The 17622-nt window shown below is 50.4% G+C and overlaps 1 protein-coding gene across 2 annotated transcripts in view; it reads left to right on the plus strand.

Annotated features, from left to right (window-relative positions):
• The window catches only part of CFAP77 (cilia and flagella associated protein 77), a 145544-nt gene that overhangs the window by 74270 nt on the left and 53652 nt on the right, over positions 1-17622 (plus strand). For both annotated transcript variants that reach the window (XR_014829933.1, XM_021085476.2), the window contains exons 2-3: positions 10629-10728; positions 11253-11481. Coding sequence is in view for 1 of the 2 variants with exons in the window: in XM_021085476.2 (XP_020941135.2) it covers positions 10629-10728; positions 11253-11481 (329 nt within the window). In the remaining variant the exon portion in view is untranslated. The remainder of the gene's footprint in view (positions 1-10628; positions 10729-11252; positions 11482-17622) is intronic.

The following is a 17622-nucleotide window of genomic DNA, read 5'->3' on the forward strand; positions in this document are numbered from 1 at the left end:
GCCACAGGCTAGTATGTCTGCTTCTTACTAAAAACTTTCCAGGCCCTCTAAGAGCTTCCCAGCAACCCTGAAATGAAACGTTCCAGCAACCCTACCCTCTGGGTACTCCCCTTATACCTATTTTGTAGGTAAGGAAATTGAGGCTCAGAGGTCCAGCACATTGCTCAAGGTCACAGCAGAGCTGAGAAGCCAGCACCGAACTGTAATGTCCCAGGAACTGGCCAAGTGATTGCCATTTGGATCTGGAACGTGACGGGGTGTAGGCTGGCAGCCACGAATCTCTGTCCCTAATTACGCCTGGCCCAGACTGTTAGGAAAAGGAGCCTGACTTGCTCAAGCAGGCTCCAGGTACGCACCTCCAGAGCTGGCCTGCCGGGGGCTGGGATTAACCCCCGCACAGAGGATAACCCACAAAACCCCATGGCAAAGCCCTACGCCTGGCGATTTCTCTCCATCAGGGTTTTCTGTCTTTTCCCCGGTGTCTTCAGAAAATGGCCAGTCGTGCCCGTGGCAGCTGCACTTACTGGGCACCTGCTCTGTGCCTGCCGTGGTCCACGCTGTCACCATCTCCTCCACTCGTCGTAGCCAAAGACTGGGTATAGTTCCCCCTACTTTACAGATCAGGAGTTGGCGGGGAAGATAAACTGAGTGTGTCCTGACCCCATGGGTGTGTCGGACAGCTAGTGTTAACCCGGAGGTCCTGGTTCAAGGACCACGCCTGGAAGCAGGACTCCACCCTCGCCACCTCCCAATGGCAGGGGCACCATTTCTTTTAAGAGCTTCTGCTTTGGCCCAGGAGGAAGTTTCTAGAGTTTCTTCCCTGGGACAATGAGCTGCCTCGTGAGCGTGGCCTGGGTCTGTTCATAATCGCAGATGATATCTCGCCAGTTTTCACTGCTTTAAAAAAAAAAAAAAATCCAAATCGTGGTGTTTGTTCCTTCCAGCCTCTCATGTTTGCCTTTTTCCAGACGCTGTGCGTTTCCTCCTCACCCACCTAAACCTGCCTTTGAGTTACTGGCCCCCCGAGGCCGCGGGCGCAGAGCGAAGCATCCACGCACTTTGCTGCTCGCTGCCTTCTCCAAATGTAATCAAACATCAAGCTAAGTAGCAAATAAATCTCTCGATCTCATAAGCTGCACAGCGAGATCATGTAAATGCAAATGAAGGACCTGGTTTCAAGCTGTCGGGGGAGGGCGGGGGGGACCGCCGGGGCCCTGTCGCCGTGACGCCTCACACGGCAAGGGCCATCCATCAGCTGTAGGAACGGTCCTGGCAGCGAGAAGGGGGCCGGGGCTGCCCCAGGGAGGGCGGAGGGACCAGGCAGGGCCCCCGGGGGCGGGGGTGGTGACCGGGCAGGCACAGTGGGGCCTGGAGAGGTGTCCGTACTGCCCCGATTTTCCCTTGGCCTGAGCTGGACTGCCACTCTAGTAACGCTAACAACGACAGCAGTGACAGAGGCCACCGGGTACGGGCTCAACTCCGCGGCCTGGGGAGGTTTTACGGGTGAGGGGAGGGGACCTGAGAAATCAAGTGGCTTGCCCAAGGGCACACGGGAAGGGGCAGAGCCAGGACTCAGCTCTGTGACTTTAACGTGTGGGTTTCTCTTATCGGACCCGACCCAGGGGCGGCCGGCTCAGCCGCCTCGACAAACTGCAGAGTTATGTTGACAGCGAAGAGTCTTAACTTCGACCCTTAGCAGGTGTATAGAAAATAGAAAATTTCGCTTTAACTCTGCCTTTTTAAGTGATCAAGGTAAAATCGCAATCTCCACCCCCCTCCCCACCCAAGGCCCGTCGCTAGCAACATACCATACTTGGGCTGTGCTTCCTTCCAGTATTTTTTTCAATGCATTTTTTTTTTTTTAACATAGCCGTAACTATAGCCTATGTAACAATGCTGAATCCTGCTTTTTTTTTTTCTTCCCCACTTAACGTTATTTTATATGCCTTTGATCATATATGGATGTGGTCTTTTGGTGGGCGGCTTTTTAGTATCATTACGCGATGTTCAACTGCCACTCACACAACACACACGGTTCAAAGAAGCTGGCTTCTAAGACGCCGCCGGAACCTTTGATGCATAATGCACCTTATTTCACATGATTGTTTATCTGAGGTTCTCATTATGGAAATAAATAAATATCCTCTATGCTAATCATGCTCACAATTTGCATTTATATTGTGCTTTTCATTCGAGGATCTTAAGTTGTTTTACAATAATGAACTCCCCCCTCCGTGAGCAGGACGGCGTGCGTGTGGATGTGTGTGCGTGTGTGGGCAGAGCCGGATACAGATATTTATTTAATAACTGCCAGGCAATAACTGTGGGCTTTCACGGAACTGCGCTTTAATAGGATGCGGGGAAGTGTGTGGAGGCGTTTCAACTGTCAGACAAACAGTCGTGTGGTTCAGGCGCTGGACTGGAGGGTTAATGAGCTACCCTCTCCCGTGGCTGCCAGAAGGTGGGAGTGACTCCTCGACGCAGCTTAGCCTGATGGATGGATGTCTAAGACTGGTCTCGAACCCAGGCACGGGGCTCCCAGGTGGCAAACCTGTGTTGGCAATGACCACCAGCCTGGGTGTCCAGGGTGAGATCCGGTTCAGACCATCCAAAAAGCAAAGCCAGTTGATTTCACCCATTTCTGCCTCTTTGGTGGGAAACGGGGCTTGTTAAGATTTTTACAAAGGATCTTTTTTTTTTTTTTTTTTTTGGCTTTTTAGGGCCGCACCCACAGCATATGGAGGTTCCCAGGCTAGGGGTCACATCGGAGCTACAGCTGCCAGCCTACACCACAGCCACAGCAACGCCAGATCCTTAACCCACTGAGCAAGGCCAGGGATCGAACCCCGAAACTTTACGATTCCTAGTCGGATTTGTTTCCACTGCACCACGACGGGAGCACCAAGATTTTTACCAAGGATCTGAAAAGAGAAATGGCTAGACTGGAGGTGCAAGGCTGAGTCATTTCTTTTTTTTTTTTTTTTTCTTTTTTCTGCCACACCCAAAGCATATGTAAGTTCCCAGGCCAGGGATCAAATCCAAGCCAGAGCTGTGACCTACACCGCAGCTTTGGCAACGCCAAATCCTTAACCCAATGCGCCTGGCTAGGGATTGAACTGGTGCCTCCACAGAGACAAGCTGGGTCATTAACCCACAGCGCCACAGTGGGGACCACAGGTCACTTGTTTTGAAGTTGTCTGAGGGGCTTTCCTTCCCGGGTCTCAGGTGACTTCAGAGCAAGGCAGCAGCCTTCCAGAAACGCCACCAGTACTTGCCACCGAAAAGCCTCACTGGTCCTGATGCTGTCAACTGGCTGCTCCGAGGGGGCTTCCGGGCCTGGGGCCACCTGCCCGGCCAGGTTCCCAGTGCGGTTTCCAGGACCTGGTCCTTCACGGTGGGAAGGAGAGGGAGCTGCCGTACAGAAGGACCCCAGAGAATCCGAGGACCCCCTGGGACGGGGAGAGAGATGGTTTTAATTAGAGCTGAGAGATGGGAAATAAGGCATCGAGGGATGACATCTTAATGAGCTTTAATGAAGCTGTCTGCTGATGGGGACAGCTGTCACCCAGAGCTGTATTCCAGCCAAGCCACTTTGCGACGGAGGAAACTCAGAAAAAGGCGCAGTTTGAAAGCAGCTGAGCAGGGCGGGGTGGCCAGACTCGGAGCTGGGATTTTTCTCCCACATTTGCCTCTTGATTCTAACACCTCGATGACAAGGGATTCCGGCTAGGAGACCAGACTTGAACAGCTTCCAATATTTCACAAGTCTCCGTTGTGCAAAGCTCAGGTGTGCCCCTTAAAAGACTTTGAGGGTCTCGCATGAAATGTCTTAGAATTCACCCACAAGAGATGAGACATATGGGCGTTCCCGTGGTGGCTCAGCGGGTTAGGAACCTGACTAGTATCCATGAGGATGCGGTATCAATCCCTGGCCTTACTCAGTGGGTTAAGGACCTGGCGTTGCCCCCAGCTGCAGCATAGATCCCAGAGGCAGCTTGGATCTGGCGTGGCTGTGGCTGCAGGGTAGGCTGGCAGCTGCAGCTCCGATTCGACCTCTAGCCTGGGAATTTCCATATGCCACAGATGTGGCCCTAAAAAAAAAAAAAGAGAGAGAGAGAGAATTGGAAGGAGGGCTTGCATTTAGGGGCCGAAAGGGGTCCCTTGTCCTATCTCTTTCTGGGCCTCAATTTTCCCATCTGTCCTGTGGTGGCAACGTGGCCTGTCTTATTGTGTTATTGGGAGGGGCTTTGCACGTCGGAGGTGCTCAATAAATGTCATTCCCTTCCTTTCTTTCTTTTTCCTTTCTTCTTTCTTTCTTCCTTCCTTCTTTTTTCAGCCACACCCGAAGCACATGGAAGTTCCAGGGCCATAGATTTTTTTTTTAATGATTTTTATTTTTTCCATTATAGCCGGTTTACAGTGTTGTGTCAATTTTCTACTGTACAGCAGGGTGACCCAGTCACACATACATATACACATGCTTTTTCTCACATTATCCTCCATCATGCTCCATCATACGTGACTAGATAGAGTTCCCAGTGCTACACAGCAGGATCTCATTGCTTATCTACTCCAAAGGCAATAGTTTTTGTCTCTGAACCCGATTCCCAGTCCATCTGACTCCCTCCCCCTCCCCCCCTCCAAGAGGGCCATAGATTGAATCTGAGCCTCAGCCAGGTCCTTAACATGCTGCACCACAGCAGGAACTCCTTGTTTCTTTCCTTACTTCGTTTTTAGCCACACCCATGGCACGCAGAAGCTCCTGGGCCAGGGATCGAACCCACCCCACAGCAGTGACAGTGCTGGATCCTCAGCCTGCTAAGCCGTCAGGGGGCTCCCTCTCTACGTCTGTAGTGAAGAGAACAAGGCGTTTCTTGGGGATCGCACAGTGGGGAGAGTTTGCTCAGCCTTTACATGGTCGGACAACCATGCCGTCTGCCCCAGGACCTTTGGACATTCCAGCTGAGAGCATCTCTCTTCCTATGCTGGGCTGGAGAGGCAGGCTGCTTGGGGACTTGGGTGGTTGGAGTGGGGTTGTCATGACAAAGCAGGTGGCAGTACTGTCAGTCCTCCTTTTTCCCTGTGTTTCAGTGGCTGATGATCCCACATGTCTATGACAACCAGTTTGCCTGCACCTAGAAGTTCAGGGTCAGGAATTCTCTGAGCACCTGTTTATCAGTCCTTAGCTGGTCCCCCGAGGGGCCCAGAGACCTGCAGATCCCTCCATCAGGCAGCTTTCCTCTGTAGGCTTCTAGAAGGACCCCTCTGGACAAGCCGGGGAAGGAGGCCAGTTCCAGGCCCTCCTGCCTCTGGCTGGACCCTCTCTCTTGCTTCCAGGGAGCTCCTTAGAGAACCCCCTGCACCCCTGTTCTCCCTGAAACCTTCCTCCAGCTGGCTCTTCCCCAAATGCCAATCCAAAATCTGTGTCTTAGGGGTTCCCGCTGTGGTGCAGTGGGTTATGAATCCAACTGCAGTGGCTGGTTGCTGGGGTGGGGAGGTTTAATTCCCAGTCTGGTGCAGAGGATTAACGGATCTGGGCTCAGATTCAACCCCTGGCCCAGGAGTTTCCATGTGCCTCGGGTTCAGCCACACACAAAAAAGACAAAATCTGTATCTTCTTTCCTTTCCAGCTCTGACCCAGGTATAACTAAGCTATCCCATGTTCAGGTCACTTCGGGCCTGCAAAGAAACAATGGCTTTTCCCGTAAACCCCAGTATACACGTCAAATATTGACCAGTTCCTGGGGCTCTCCGGGGCAGAAGGCTACTTATGTACCCTCTGGGTGTGGAGGGCGCCATGCAAACCAGGCAGATGCACCTGCTCTGCCTGAGCAAAGTGCAGCCTGCAGAGCTAAGACCTGGGCCCAGGAAAAGACGATGGACAGTCCCCGGGAGTTGACACTCAATGCCAAGGGGCAGCAAAGACTATGTGGAGTCAGATGTGGGTTCAGCTCTAGCCTTGGCCGTTCCTTAGCTGTGAGATTTTGGGCAAACAAGTCCCTACAGCTGTCTGGGCTTCCCTTTCCCACCAAAAGCCTGTAGAAGCCTGTATGGTTTGTAGGACTGCTTTAAGCATCAGTGGTCGGAGGGTGGCGGAGCCCAGCCCTCAGTTGCCATGATTATGGTGTTGCTGTGGTGAGTGGTGTTGGCATCTGGGGTGGGGACAGTTAGTCCATCTCATTGAGCAGCTGGTAATGGGTGAATATGCTGCCCCTCGAGGACACTGAAGCGGGGACACTGAGACACACAACCAAAACCTAAAGGACTAAATTGCCAAGGGTGGAATGCCAAGCACGGGGGTAACTGAGTCCTGGGACAAGCAGGATGGAGGGCAAGGTCAAGGTCAGGAGCCCTCCCGCCACTGGAGCAGGTTTCTCAAGCTGAGAGGAAACAGGCCCCGGGGGTCCTTGGGGTTTCCTGCAAGTGGCCCTGTCTGAGCCTTTGGTGAGACTGGCCCAGAGGAAAGGAGGTCCAGTGGCCAGGGCAGAAGGCTGAGTCTGCTTCTCGGCCGAATTTGGGGGTGGGGGGTGGGAGGGCTTCTGCTTCATTCCACTGGGCAGTACTCCAGTCTGGAAAAGTCAGAAAAGATAAGAAAACCAACATCAGAGTCCCCGCTGTGATGCAGCGGGAACGAACTTGACTAGTATCCATGAGGACGCAGGTTCGATCCCTGGCCTCACTCAGTGGGTCAAGGATCCAGCATTGCCTTGAGCTGTGGTGTAGGTCACAGACTCGGCTCAAGGGCAAAATCGCTCCTCGTTGAGAAGCACTGCTGTAGAATAGTCTACGGAATGAATGGATATGGCATCACCTTTTCATCCTTCTGGGATGGCCTTTCGGGTTGTTTCCAGTGCTTGGCTAGCACAAATGGAGCTGCTATGAGCTCTCTCAGACACCTCTTTGGGTGGACACGGGCACTCATCTCCATTGGGTGTCCAGGAGGGAATCACTGGGTTATTCACAGGTGTGTGTTCAGCTGTACTAGATACTGCTAAGCAGTTTTCCGCCGAGGTTGTACAAATTTACACTCCCACCAAGTACACAAGTGTTCCAGTAACTTTACCAATAGCCCTGAGTTTTAATTTTGCATTTCTCTGAGGTTGAGCACCTTGACATGTGGATCTTGGGCTACTTGGACATCCTCTTAACAAAGTACCTATCCAAGTCTTTTGCTCATCTTTCCATAGGATCATCTGCTTTTTTCTTATTGCTTTGTAACAGCTCTTTATATATGATGAATGACAGCCCTTTGTCAGATGTATGTATTGCAAATACCTTCTCTCATTCTATAGACTCACACATTTTGAGAGCTAGAGGCAATTGGTGCTCCCCTATCAAATCCTTCAGTGTCCTTGGCTGTCATTACCTGTTCCTTTTAGCAAGACATAAGGACAGAGGGGTATGTGTCTGCTTTGTTCTGGCACAGAACTTGGTGCAGAGGAGGTACAAAGTAAATATTTGTATAATGAAAGAATGAGTGACTCTCCTGTTGGGATGATTTTTGCAGCCTGAGGCTTTTCAGGGTTTAGAGCAGTTGTTGATTCCCAGCAACCCTCACCAGACGGAGGCACTCACCCGCTTCTCCCTCCACCCAGTAGCAGCCACTGGGTCTCTCTGTCGTTCCTCTGCCAGCTGGAAGTCCGCCCACCTGCACCTGCCTGGAGGGAGGCAGGGTGTCTCCCAGAGAAGGCACGTTTTAATTAACTTCCCTTGCAGTCACCGGAGAGGCCACATCATTTTCATAAACAAATGAGAAGCCAGAGCTTTGTCTGCAGCTCAGAGTGAATCATGTGGAAGGAATTCAAAACAAACCACCCAGCAGAGGCTCCCACCTGGAAGTCCTAGCTCTCAGGAGTTCCCTGGTGGCCTGGAGGGTTAAGGATCTAGCATTGCAACTGCTGCGCCTTGGGTCCCTGCCATGGGTTTGATCCGGGGCCCTGGAACTTCTGCATGTTGCAGTTGTGGAGAAAAAAAGAAAAGAAAAGAAAAAAAACCCTCCCAACTCTCAAGAAAGTTCAGGGTCTGGGACTTGGGAGGAAAAAAAAGAGGGAGAAAAATGATGAGGCAGCATATAGCAAAGAACTGAGAGTCTCTAAGTCGGCAGTTCCTTCCTTCCTTCCTTCATTCATTCATTCAGTCTCTCTTTACGAGCATCTGTTCTACACTGATTTCTTGAGAAAGAGGAGTGGGAGCTCTCTCTGTGGCACCGTTAATGATCCAGCTTGTCGCCGTAGAGGTGCTGGATGCAGTGTTGCTGCAGCTGTGGCATAGGTCGCAGCTCCAGCTTGGATTCGACTCCTGGCCCAGGAACTTCCATATGCTGAGGGGATGGCTGAAAAAGAAAAAATAAATTAAAAAAAAATAAAATAAAGGACTTTTAAAAAAAGAAAAAGAGGGGTGAGGATAAAGACTCTTTATGGGGCATGTGGGGAATCGCTGTACTTTCTGCTCAATTTGGCCCTGGACCGAAAACTGCTCTGAAAAATAAAGTCTATGACGAAATTTTAAAATGAAAAATAAATCATAAATAAAGTCTATTTTAAAAAACAATCATCCTTAAAAGAAAGAAAGAAAAGAAGGAAGGAAGAGGGAGAAACAGACTGAGCGCACCGTCTCCCGAAGGAGGCGGACAGGAAACTGATTATCACGCCCTTAATGACTTAATTACACTACTTTGTAATCTTTAATGGCTTTACTGAGATGTAATTCACGCAGCATACAATTCGCCCACTTAACCTGTCCCATCCAGTGCTTTCAGCAAATGCGCAGGATTGTGAAAACAACACCACAATCAATTTTAGAACGTTTTCTTCACTCCTCAATCATTCCATTCCCTCTGCATCTCAGCCGTGGGCGACCAGTAATCCACTGTCGGATTCTGTGGATTTGCCTCTTTGGAACATTTCACGTAAATGCAATTATACAACACGTGGTCCTTTGTGACTGGCCTTTTCCCTGTTTGTCACCGCCCATCCGTATGCTGAAGCAAGTTCTATCGTGTCATTGTCTTCTCCTCCCAATCCGTAGTGGGGTTTTATTATTTTTGTTTTGGTTTGGGTTGTGGTTTTTGGTCACATCCATAGCATATGGAAATTCCCTGGCCAGGGACTGAATCTGAGCCGCAGCTGCAACCTGTGCCAGAGCTGTAGCAACGCTGGATCCTTAACCCACTGTGCAGGGCTAAGGATCGAACAACGGTGCCTTCTCAGGGACCCGAGCTGCTGCAGAGGCAATGCAGGATCCCTAACCTGCTGAGCCACACAGGGAACCCCATTACTGTGTAATTCTAAAAATGCCCTAAATGTGTCACTCAAGGTGCTATAGTGCCAAATACTAGGATGCTTGTCTGCTGAGAGCAACCCGGGAGGGCGTCCCAGAGGAAGAGGTTTTCATTTCAGGCATTTATCAAGCACTTGTTATGTGCTACTAGGAAAAAGAAGGCAATAGAAGCCATGGTTCTGGCTGTGTTAATTTATAATCCAGGCGATGTGGCTGGGCGTGGCATTCCTGGAAATTGAGAAGGTCACATAAGCTCTAACCCCTAAATGAACAGAACAGATAGTAAGAGTTACCAGAGCCAGAGGAGCGAGAGGCCACTGTGAGCCCAAAGGGGTCCAGAGAGCCTGAAGAATAAGAACCAGAAAGGGGAGGGCAGGCCAGGAGCAAAAGAGGCTGGAATGCCTACAGACCCTTCAGGGGTGGTGAGGGGTTTATCACGTTTAAGTCTCAGGACCCTGTGAGGGAGTCTGGGAGGCCAAGCTGCAGAGGTGGGAGGGGCTGGGGGGTGCAGAGCCTGGACTGCCGGCCAGGGGGAGGGGTTTATTCTAAAGACAGCCAGGAGCCATCCAGATGGTCCCAGATTGCCCACCTCTATGTGCCCGGGTCTCTGAGAGCCAGAGAAATGGGGACAGAGATTGGTGGGAAAAGGAGAAAGGTTGAGGCTGGAGCCACCAGACCCTCTGAACAGCCTTGGGTGAGGCCAGCGGGAGCTCACTACCAGGGGCCCATGGGATTGGGAGAAGCAGCTGCACCCCCTGCCCCCGCCCTGTAAGGTTCACGGTCCACAGGCCAGGGAGCCCACAGACCTGGCTGGTATCACTCTAGCAGGTATCAGAGCTGCAGGTCCAGCCTACGCCACAGCCACAGCAACACTGGATTGGAGCCTCACGAATCCTCATGGTTACTGGTCCGGTTCATTACCGCTGAGCCACTATAGGAACCCCTGAACTAGGTCTTAACGTCCACCTGTGTGGTGCCTCATTTCCAGCACTGGGCAGGCAGATCTGGGCTGGACCCCAACCCAGGGGCTCAGTGCAGAAACTGTAACAGTCCTTCTCTCTCTGATTCGCCTCCTCCTTCGAGGCCTGGGTCCTGCCCACCCCCAGCCAGGTGGGTCCTCCCAACCCTGCTCTCCTCACTCGCCCTGAGCAGGAGCCCAACAGGCAGGTGGGCTTCCCCAAGGGGTGTCTCAACACCCAGTAGCCGTTAGCAGGCATCTCTGGGAGGGTTCTGAGGTCCACGCTCTGCGGCAATGCAAGCACCCAAGGGCTCCCGCCCCTGACTCTAGTGTAGTAGCCTCGGTCTGAGAGTCTGCTGCTCACCTTTGCGCTCTGCCCTTCCCCCAACAGGCTGAACTTGGGAAGCCTCGGGAAAGAAGCTCCAGTCTACCTGGAATTGATTTTAATTATGGACTCTACATCCGGGGGCTGGACGGAGGGGTCCCTGAAGGTGAGCAACCGTGCCTTGGAGCCTAAGCGACTCCAGCTGCCTACCTAGGCCACTTGGCAGCTGGCCGTGCTCTCAGAAAAGAGTCAAGGGGCGGCCCCGCAGCGTGATCCCGGGAGAAACCACAGTCCGGGCTTTGTTGAGAGAGAGACGCCCACATGGGTCCAGGTCTAAGGAGTCAGGGAAATAGAAAGAGCCCCAGACCATGTGCAACCTTGTCCCCAGGCAAGAGGCTGTGCTCTGCATCCCTTGAGCTGCGACTGTAGACAAGCTCAGGACTAACCCTCTGATCACCCAAAAGAGGTCAAGGTCAGACACACACAGCTCCGTGAAGGAGGCTGAGGTGTCCTCTGAAATCTCTGGGAGTCCTGACCGTCCCTTTCCAGGGGGCCAGGCAGGGCTGTCACACAGCAGGTATCACGTTAATAAGGAGGCTTCGTGCCCCAGTTCCTTGTCAGTCAGATGCCATGGATTGCTTTCCTTCTCGGACTGATGGCCACACCTTGGCTTCCTCTCCCTGCCCTCAGCCATTGGACACTGGAATGTGTTTAAACAGCAGCCCACCTGCCCCCATGAGTTGACCCGGAATTATATCGTCATGAACCGAGGGGCGGTGAAAGCTGGCTTGGTAACTGCCCGGGAGAATTTCAACTACCATCAGCTCAAAGACATCCGCATCAGTGACCAGGATGACCGGCGCCTCAAGAGAGAACCACCCTCTCTCCCTCCAAATATGACCTTCGGGATCCGGGCACGGTAAGAGGGCTGGCACCCAAGGACCACGGGGTTTGGGGGCTGCTCACGGCGACTGAATTAGGGAATAATGAGGAGCGTGATTCTGGACTCCAGGGAGGAGCAAGTGATCCAAGCCTCGCCGATCAGCGTATTTCACAAACCACAAGCACTGTGATTGATTCAGAGGCACACATGTGACCCATGTCCCAACTCTGAAATGTGGTTGCAGGTAATCAGGTCTCTTGACTCAAACTACTTTGATTTTTTTAAGGGGAATTTTGTGGCTCACATGATTGAAAAGCCCAAAGTTAGAGCTTCAGGCATAGTTGGATCTAGGCAATCAAGCAGTGTCATCAGTGTTTGGTCTGCTCTCCATGACTTGGCTGTGCTTCCCAGTTTGGGCTTTGTTCTATGACAAGCTTCTTTCTCACATGGCAAAATCACCAGAAACAGTTCCATTCTAATGCCCTATTCTTTTAGCGACTCCAGGGGGAAGGGTGTGGGAATTACAAAAGCCTTGAGGTTAAGATTCTATAGTTCAATTTCAGTACCATGCCTACCCCTGAGCCAACCACAGGGGTGAGTAAAAATTGTAAAGTATACTGATTGGCCAGTCCTGGGTCACATGTCTGACTCTGCATCAATCACTGAGGCCAGGGGATTCTGATGCTCTGATTGGCCAGGCTTGATCCCTTGCCCCTCATTGGTTGGAATCAGTCTCCATACACTACAGGGCCTGAGGGTGGGAAAGACGTAAAAATAGGGGTTCTGACCCAGAAGGAGGAGAACAGAGCACAACAGCAGGCAAAAACAACAAATGTCCTGTACAGCAGGGTTTTCTAACCCATACTATGTCACGGCATGAACATTACAAAAATCACTGATATTTGTACATTGCATTGTACACATAAAGAGAAGTGCTCTCTGCCAGCAGTGAGTGACCTGGGGCCTCCAGCTGCCCCAAGTCCCATCTGCGACACCTGTGACTAAGCCGATACCTTGGCCCACCTGTGTGGCAGTGCCCTGTTCTGCCTGCATGCAAGGCCATTGACAATCTATCCCCAGCCTCTTTCACGCCCCCAAACCCACTGTGCCTAGGCAGGAACCTTCACCAGCCCTCAAAACCTGAAATGTGGCGCTCTAGGCCCATTGGAAAGTCACTGCTGGGCTGGATTAGTCATCTGTACATCGTTCTTTATTTTTTTTTTTTTTTTGTCTTTTCTAGGGCCACACCCACAGCATATGGAGGTTGCCAGGCTAGGGGTCTAATTGGAGCTGTAGCCACTGGCCTACGCCAGAGCCACAGAAACAACAGATGCAAGCCACACCTGAGACATACACCACAGTTCATGGCAACGCTGGATCCTTAACCCACTGAGCAAGGCCAGGGATCGAACGCGCAACCTCATGGTTCCTAGTCGGATTTGTTAACCACTGAGCCACAATGGGAACGCCTATACATTGTTCTTATCCCACCTTTGAAATAATGCCCAAGTCAGCCTCTCGAGACAAGGCAAGCTTCTCCAAGACCTCCAGTGCAGAGGGACAGAGTCCCTGGCGTGTACCAGATCACTAGACTCGTCCATGCCGGTCACCAATGTCTTAAAGACAGCATGTGCCCAGGAGGAGCCCCGGCCAGGAGTCACCCCAGCTTTTAGTCCCATCTTTGTTCTCAACCCTCTTTCCCTCTAGGGCTTCTGCTTCCTCATCTATAAATAGGTAACAGCAGTAACTGGGATTCTGAGATTCTCAGCGTCTCTTCTGTCTCTACGTCAGTTTCATTTCATTATCATCAAAACCCTCTGCAGCCCAGTGTTCACAGCAGCGTTATTTACAGTAGCCGCCTAAACATCCATCCAATGACGAATGGATAAAGAAGGTGTGAGATATGTATAATTGCTATATATACTCACATAATGGAATACTACTCAGCCATAAAAAGAATGAAATCATGTCATGTGCACCCACATGGGTGGACCTAGAGTTGATCATACTAAGTGAAGTAAGTCGGAAAGAGAAAGACAAATATATGGTATCACGTGTATGTGAAATTTAGTATAGGATACACCTGAACTTATTTACAAAACAGAAACAGACTCACAGACATAGAAAATGAACTTATGGGGTGGAGGAGAGATAAATTAGGCGTTCGGGATTAACAGATATACGCTACTATATATAAAAGAGATAAATAATCAGGTCCTCGTACACAAGGTCTGCTGGACAGCATAGGGAATTAAAGTCAGTATCCTGTGATAAACCATCATGGAAAAGAATATACAAAAAAAGAATATGCATACATATCTATGTATAACTGAGTCACTTTGCTGTATACCAGAAACTAACACATTGTAAATCAGTTATACTTCAGTAAAAATGTTGGGGTTTGGGGTTTTTTTTTTGTTTTGTTTTTTGCTTTTTAGGGCTGCACCTGCGGCACATGGAGGTTCCCAGGAAAGGGGTTGAATCGGAGCTGTAGCCGCTGGCCTGCACCAGAGCCACAGCAACGCAGGATCCTTAACCCATGGAGCAAGGCCAGAGATCGAACCCGCAACCTCATGGTTCCTCGTCGGATTCGTGTCCACTGCACCACGACAGGAACTCCTAAAAATGTTTTTAAAAATTAAAAAAACCCACCACCCTGCGCAGGGAGTATGAGGGGTTCCTTGTTCACCTGAGGCGTAGAGAGATTAAGTGACTTCCCCAAGTTCATACAACTTTTTCACAGCAAGGCTTGGCCTGGCCTCTTAACCTACCGTGCTTACATTTTAAACTATGAAATATTAAGTGAGGGGATAAATTAGAAGTTTGGGATTAACACATACACATTACTGTACATAAAATAGACAATCAACAAGGACCTACTGTGTAGCACAGGGAACTCTAGTCAGTATTCGGCAGTAGCCGATGGAAAGGAATTTGAAAAAGAATGGATGTATGTATAATTGAATCACTTTGCTCTGAACCTGCAACTAAGACAGCATTGTCAATCAACTCTATGCCTATATAAAACAAAATTTTTCAAAAAAAAAATGAAATATTAGAACACACAGCCCATTAGCAACCACGCGGTTTGACGCCCCTATTTAAAACAGGGAAATAGATGTTCAGAAAGGCGGAGCGATTTTCACAAGGTCCCACAGCAAGTTGTGACCAGACGAAAGCCAGATCTTGAGCCAGGCTGGGGGACTCTCTGTCCAGTGCTCCTTGGGGGCTGAGGTACAGCCTGATCACTGGTGGTGTCTGGTCCGGGGCTGCCTTCTGCTACATACAATGGAAAAGCTTGAGTCAGCTGGGCTCAGAAAGGACATCCATTATCATCTAGCTTTCAATATAAAATCTTAAATTGCTATAAAACTGAGTGGCTACAATTCCAGGGAAAGGACGTGATGAAATGCCAGCTATATCGTCTGTGATGGTAAATGGGCTTTGCATATGCAAATTGAATGGATTTTAAAATGGTATTTAATGACAATTTTCGTAGCAGACGTTAACATTAATTGCACAAAAATGAAAATGCTGCATTAGGTTGCTGTTAGCAGCAAATATTGTGGCCATAAAGCTTTATCTTTATCAACAGCAGCCCTTTCTGAAGTGACAGGGCAGCTCAGCAAATTGCAAGCAAAAGGGCTTTATGGAACAAAAATATCCCCCAAAGCAGGCCCAAATCGGCATCAATTTCTCTTTATTTCTTCGTAAATGGAGGTTAAATGGCCGCTGGAAAAGCTTTTACTGAAATGCCCAACCTGCCCGCAAACCCCTCAACCTTAGAACATAAATGCAAAGAACGGTTAAAACATCACCTCCGCCCCCCTCTGTAATGGGGCTATTACTTTAAAGTTATGTGGCCAAAACCCATTCTCTAATGATCACCTTTTTACAAGCCTCAATTGTATTTATTTCTTTACTTTAAAAGCAGGTTAAAAACCAAATCCGATTACACCCAACAACCCAAGGAGTTGTCGGAGTGATTTGGTCCAATAAATACAGAAGCAAAGAAACAAACGATTATGCTTGACTCACAACTCCAGAGAGGTTAAAAAAACAAAGTTCCGCCTCAGACTAAATACATGAAAAGCTTGCTCTTAAGCTAGGGATGCTAGTGAGCCTGTGGGAGAAAATTCTAGCCCCTCAACCCAACCTGATGTCAAATCCTCTAGCTCTTCAAGTTCCATTGTGGTTCAGCAGGTTGGGGACCCAGCGTGGTCCCTGCAGTGACTCGGGTCGCTGCTGTGGCACGGGTTTGATCCCTGGCCCCAGGAACTTCCACATGCTGCAGGCACAGCCCAAAAGACCAATCCTCTAGCTCTTTATATATTTTATGGTGGGCAAAATAAGCAGATGCGAGGAGCAGTGCACGACTCCATCCTCCCGCCCACTCAACCTCTCAGTGCCAGGTGGGGTCTGACCTGGAACTGGAGAGATCACGCTATTACTTCCTCTCCAGTTAGCTGGTTCGGTCTCCAGGGCACATACCAATTCATTGCAGATTGTCACTAAATCGGAAAGACACCTTTCAATCCACAAGCCCCGGGCTAAAAGGAAGTGGACGCCTAACACCGAAGCAATGATCTGGAAAAGGGCGCCTGTAGTCACGTGGTTACCAAGTCAATCGGCAGAGGTGTTTGGCCTGTGCAGTAATTAAAAAAAATAAAAAGTTTGAATGAAACTTTTTCATTCAATAAAAAAAATAAAAAATAAAAAAAAAAATCAGGAGGAGTTCCCTGGTAGCCTCGTGGTTAAGGATCTGGCATTGTCAGCCCTGTGGCATGGGTTCGATCCCTGGCCTAGGAACTTCTGTGTGCCTCAGGCATGACAAAAACAAAAACAAAACTTTCGGTTTGATCCCTGGCCTTGCTCAGTGGGTTAAGGATCCGGCGTTGCCGTGAGCTGTGGTGTAGGTTGCAGATGTGGCTCGGATCCTGAGTTGCTGTGGCTCAGGCATAGGCTGGCGGCTGCAGCTCCGATTCGACCCCTAGCCTGGGAACCTCCATATGCCGCGGGTGTGGCCCTAAAAAGACCAAAACAAAAACAAAAACAGAACAAAACAAAAGGACAAGATCCCATCTCTCTTAAACAGACAGAAGCCCGGGGGGGCCTGGGCATGCACTCCCGCCTGGTGCCAGGGGCCTGGACTGAGCAGCAGCACCCCTTTGGGGAAGAAGGCACGCATATACCCTCCTGTGTGTCCCAGTCCCCACCCAGCCTGGTTTCTCTCATTTTCATGACCTGTCTGGTCCCCGTTAAGCACTGAGGTTGCACCTGCTGGTGGAGTCTGGTCACCTAGACTTTTCCGCTACCTGCGGCCCCTTTTGTGTCCTCTGACGATGCTAGGGGCCCCCACTAACAGAAGCTGCTGAGACTTGAACTTACACCTGGCAGGCATCTGCACACATAATTGCTGCTGATGAGGCAGCAGCTTTCCGCTCACTCCCCAGGCCAGGAAGGGAGGGCACACCGGGGCGGCACCGCGGCGGTGGCACGGTGGCGGCGCAGCCAGGATTTGTACCTGGCTGGCTGGCTGGCTTTGAAGACCGCACCTTTTGGATCAGGCAGCTGGAAAGAGCTGGCACATTCTTCACTGTCGAACGTCAGAATCCAAGGGAGGCAAGAATTTTAAATTCTCGTTACCAGAGTGGAAGGCCGTAACTCGGCTTTCAAGGCATGCTGTGACCCAAGCTCCGTAAACAGATACGTCTGGAGACCAGAGGTGTAACTATTAAAGAGGGGCTTAATTATTGATGCCTTTTAATAAGTGTTTGCAAGTGTTCCCATGCCCTCGGCACATCTGAATTGTTACTGCTCCTAATTGGTCCAACATTGTCCATTACGATGAGACAAGGATGGCGGGGGAGGGGAGCGCTGGGCAGCAGCTGGCGCTCCTGGCAGATTCTGGGCGTCCAGGGCTCGGCCCTTCACCCCTGCCTGGGAGCCTCGTGCCACCAGCAGGGCAAGGATGTGAGCAGACGGATCCATCATTCAGTCAATGAGCAACAGCCCCCTGCATGTCAGAATCTGACACGGGCCAGGTGGAAGATGGGCAGAGCCCGCTTGGAACTAATGATGGCAGCTAGTGTTACTGTTACTGCTACATGTTAGACATTGCGCTGAGCACCTGTGATGCCTCCTCTTCTTCAGTAACTGAATAGCTCAGGGACTACG

This window comes from Sus scrofa, chromosome 1 (genome assembly GCF_054392235.1).
Source record: "Sus scrofa isolate SSC_HxYL_T2T_F1_AM1 chromosome 1, Sscrofa_HxYL_maternal_Yorkshire_Landrace_v2.0, whole genome shotgun sequence".
Lineage (NCBI taxonomy): Eukaryota > Metazoa > Chordata > Mammalia > Artiodactyla > Suidae > Sus > Sus scrofa.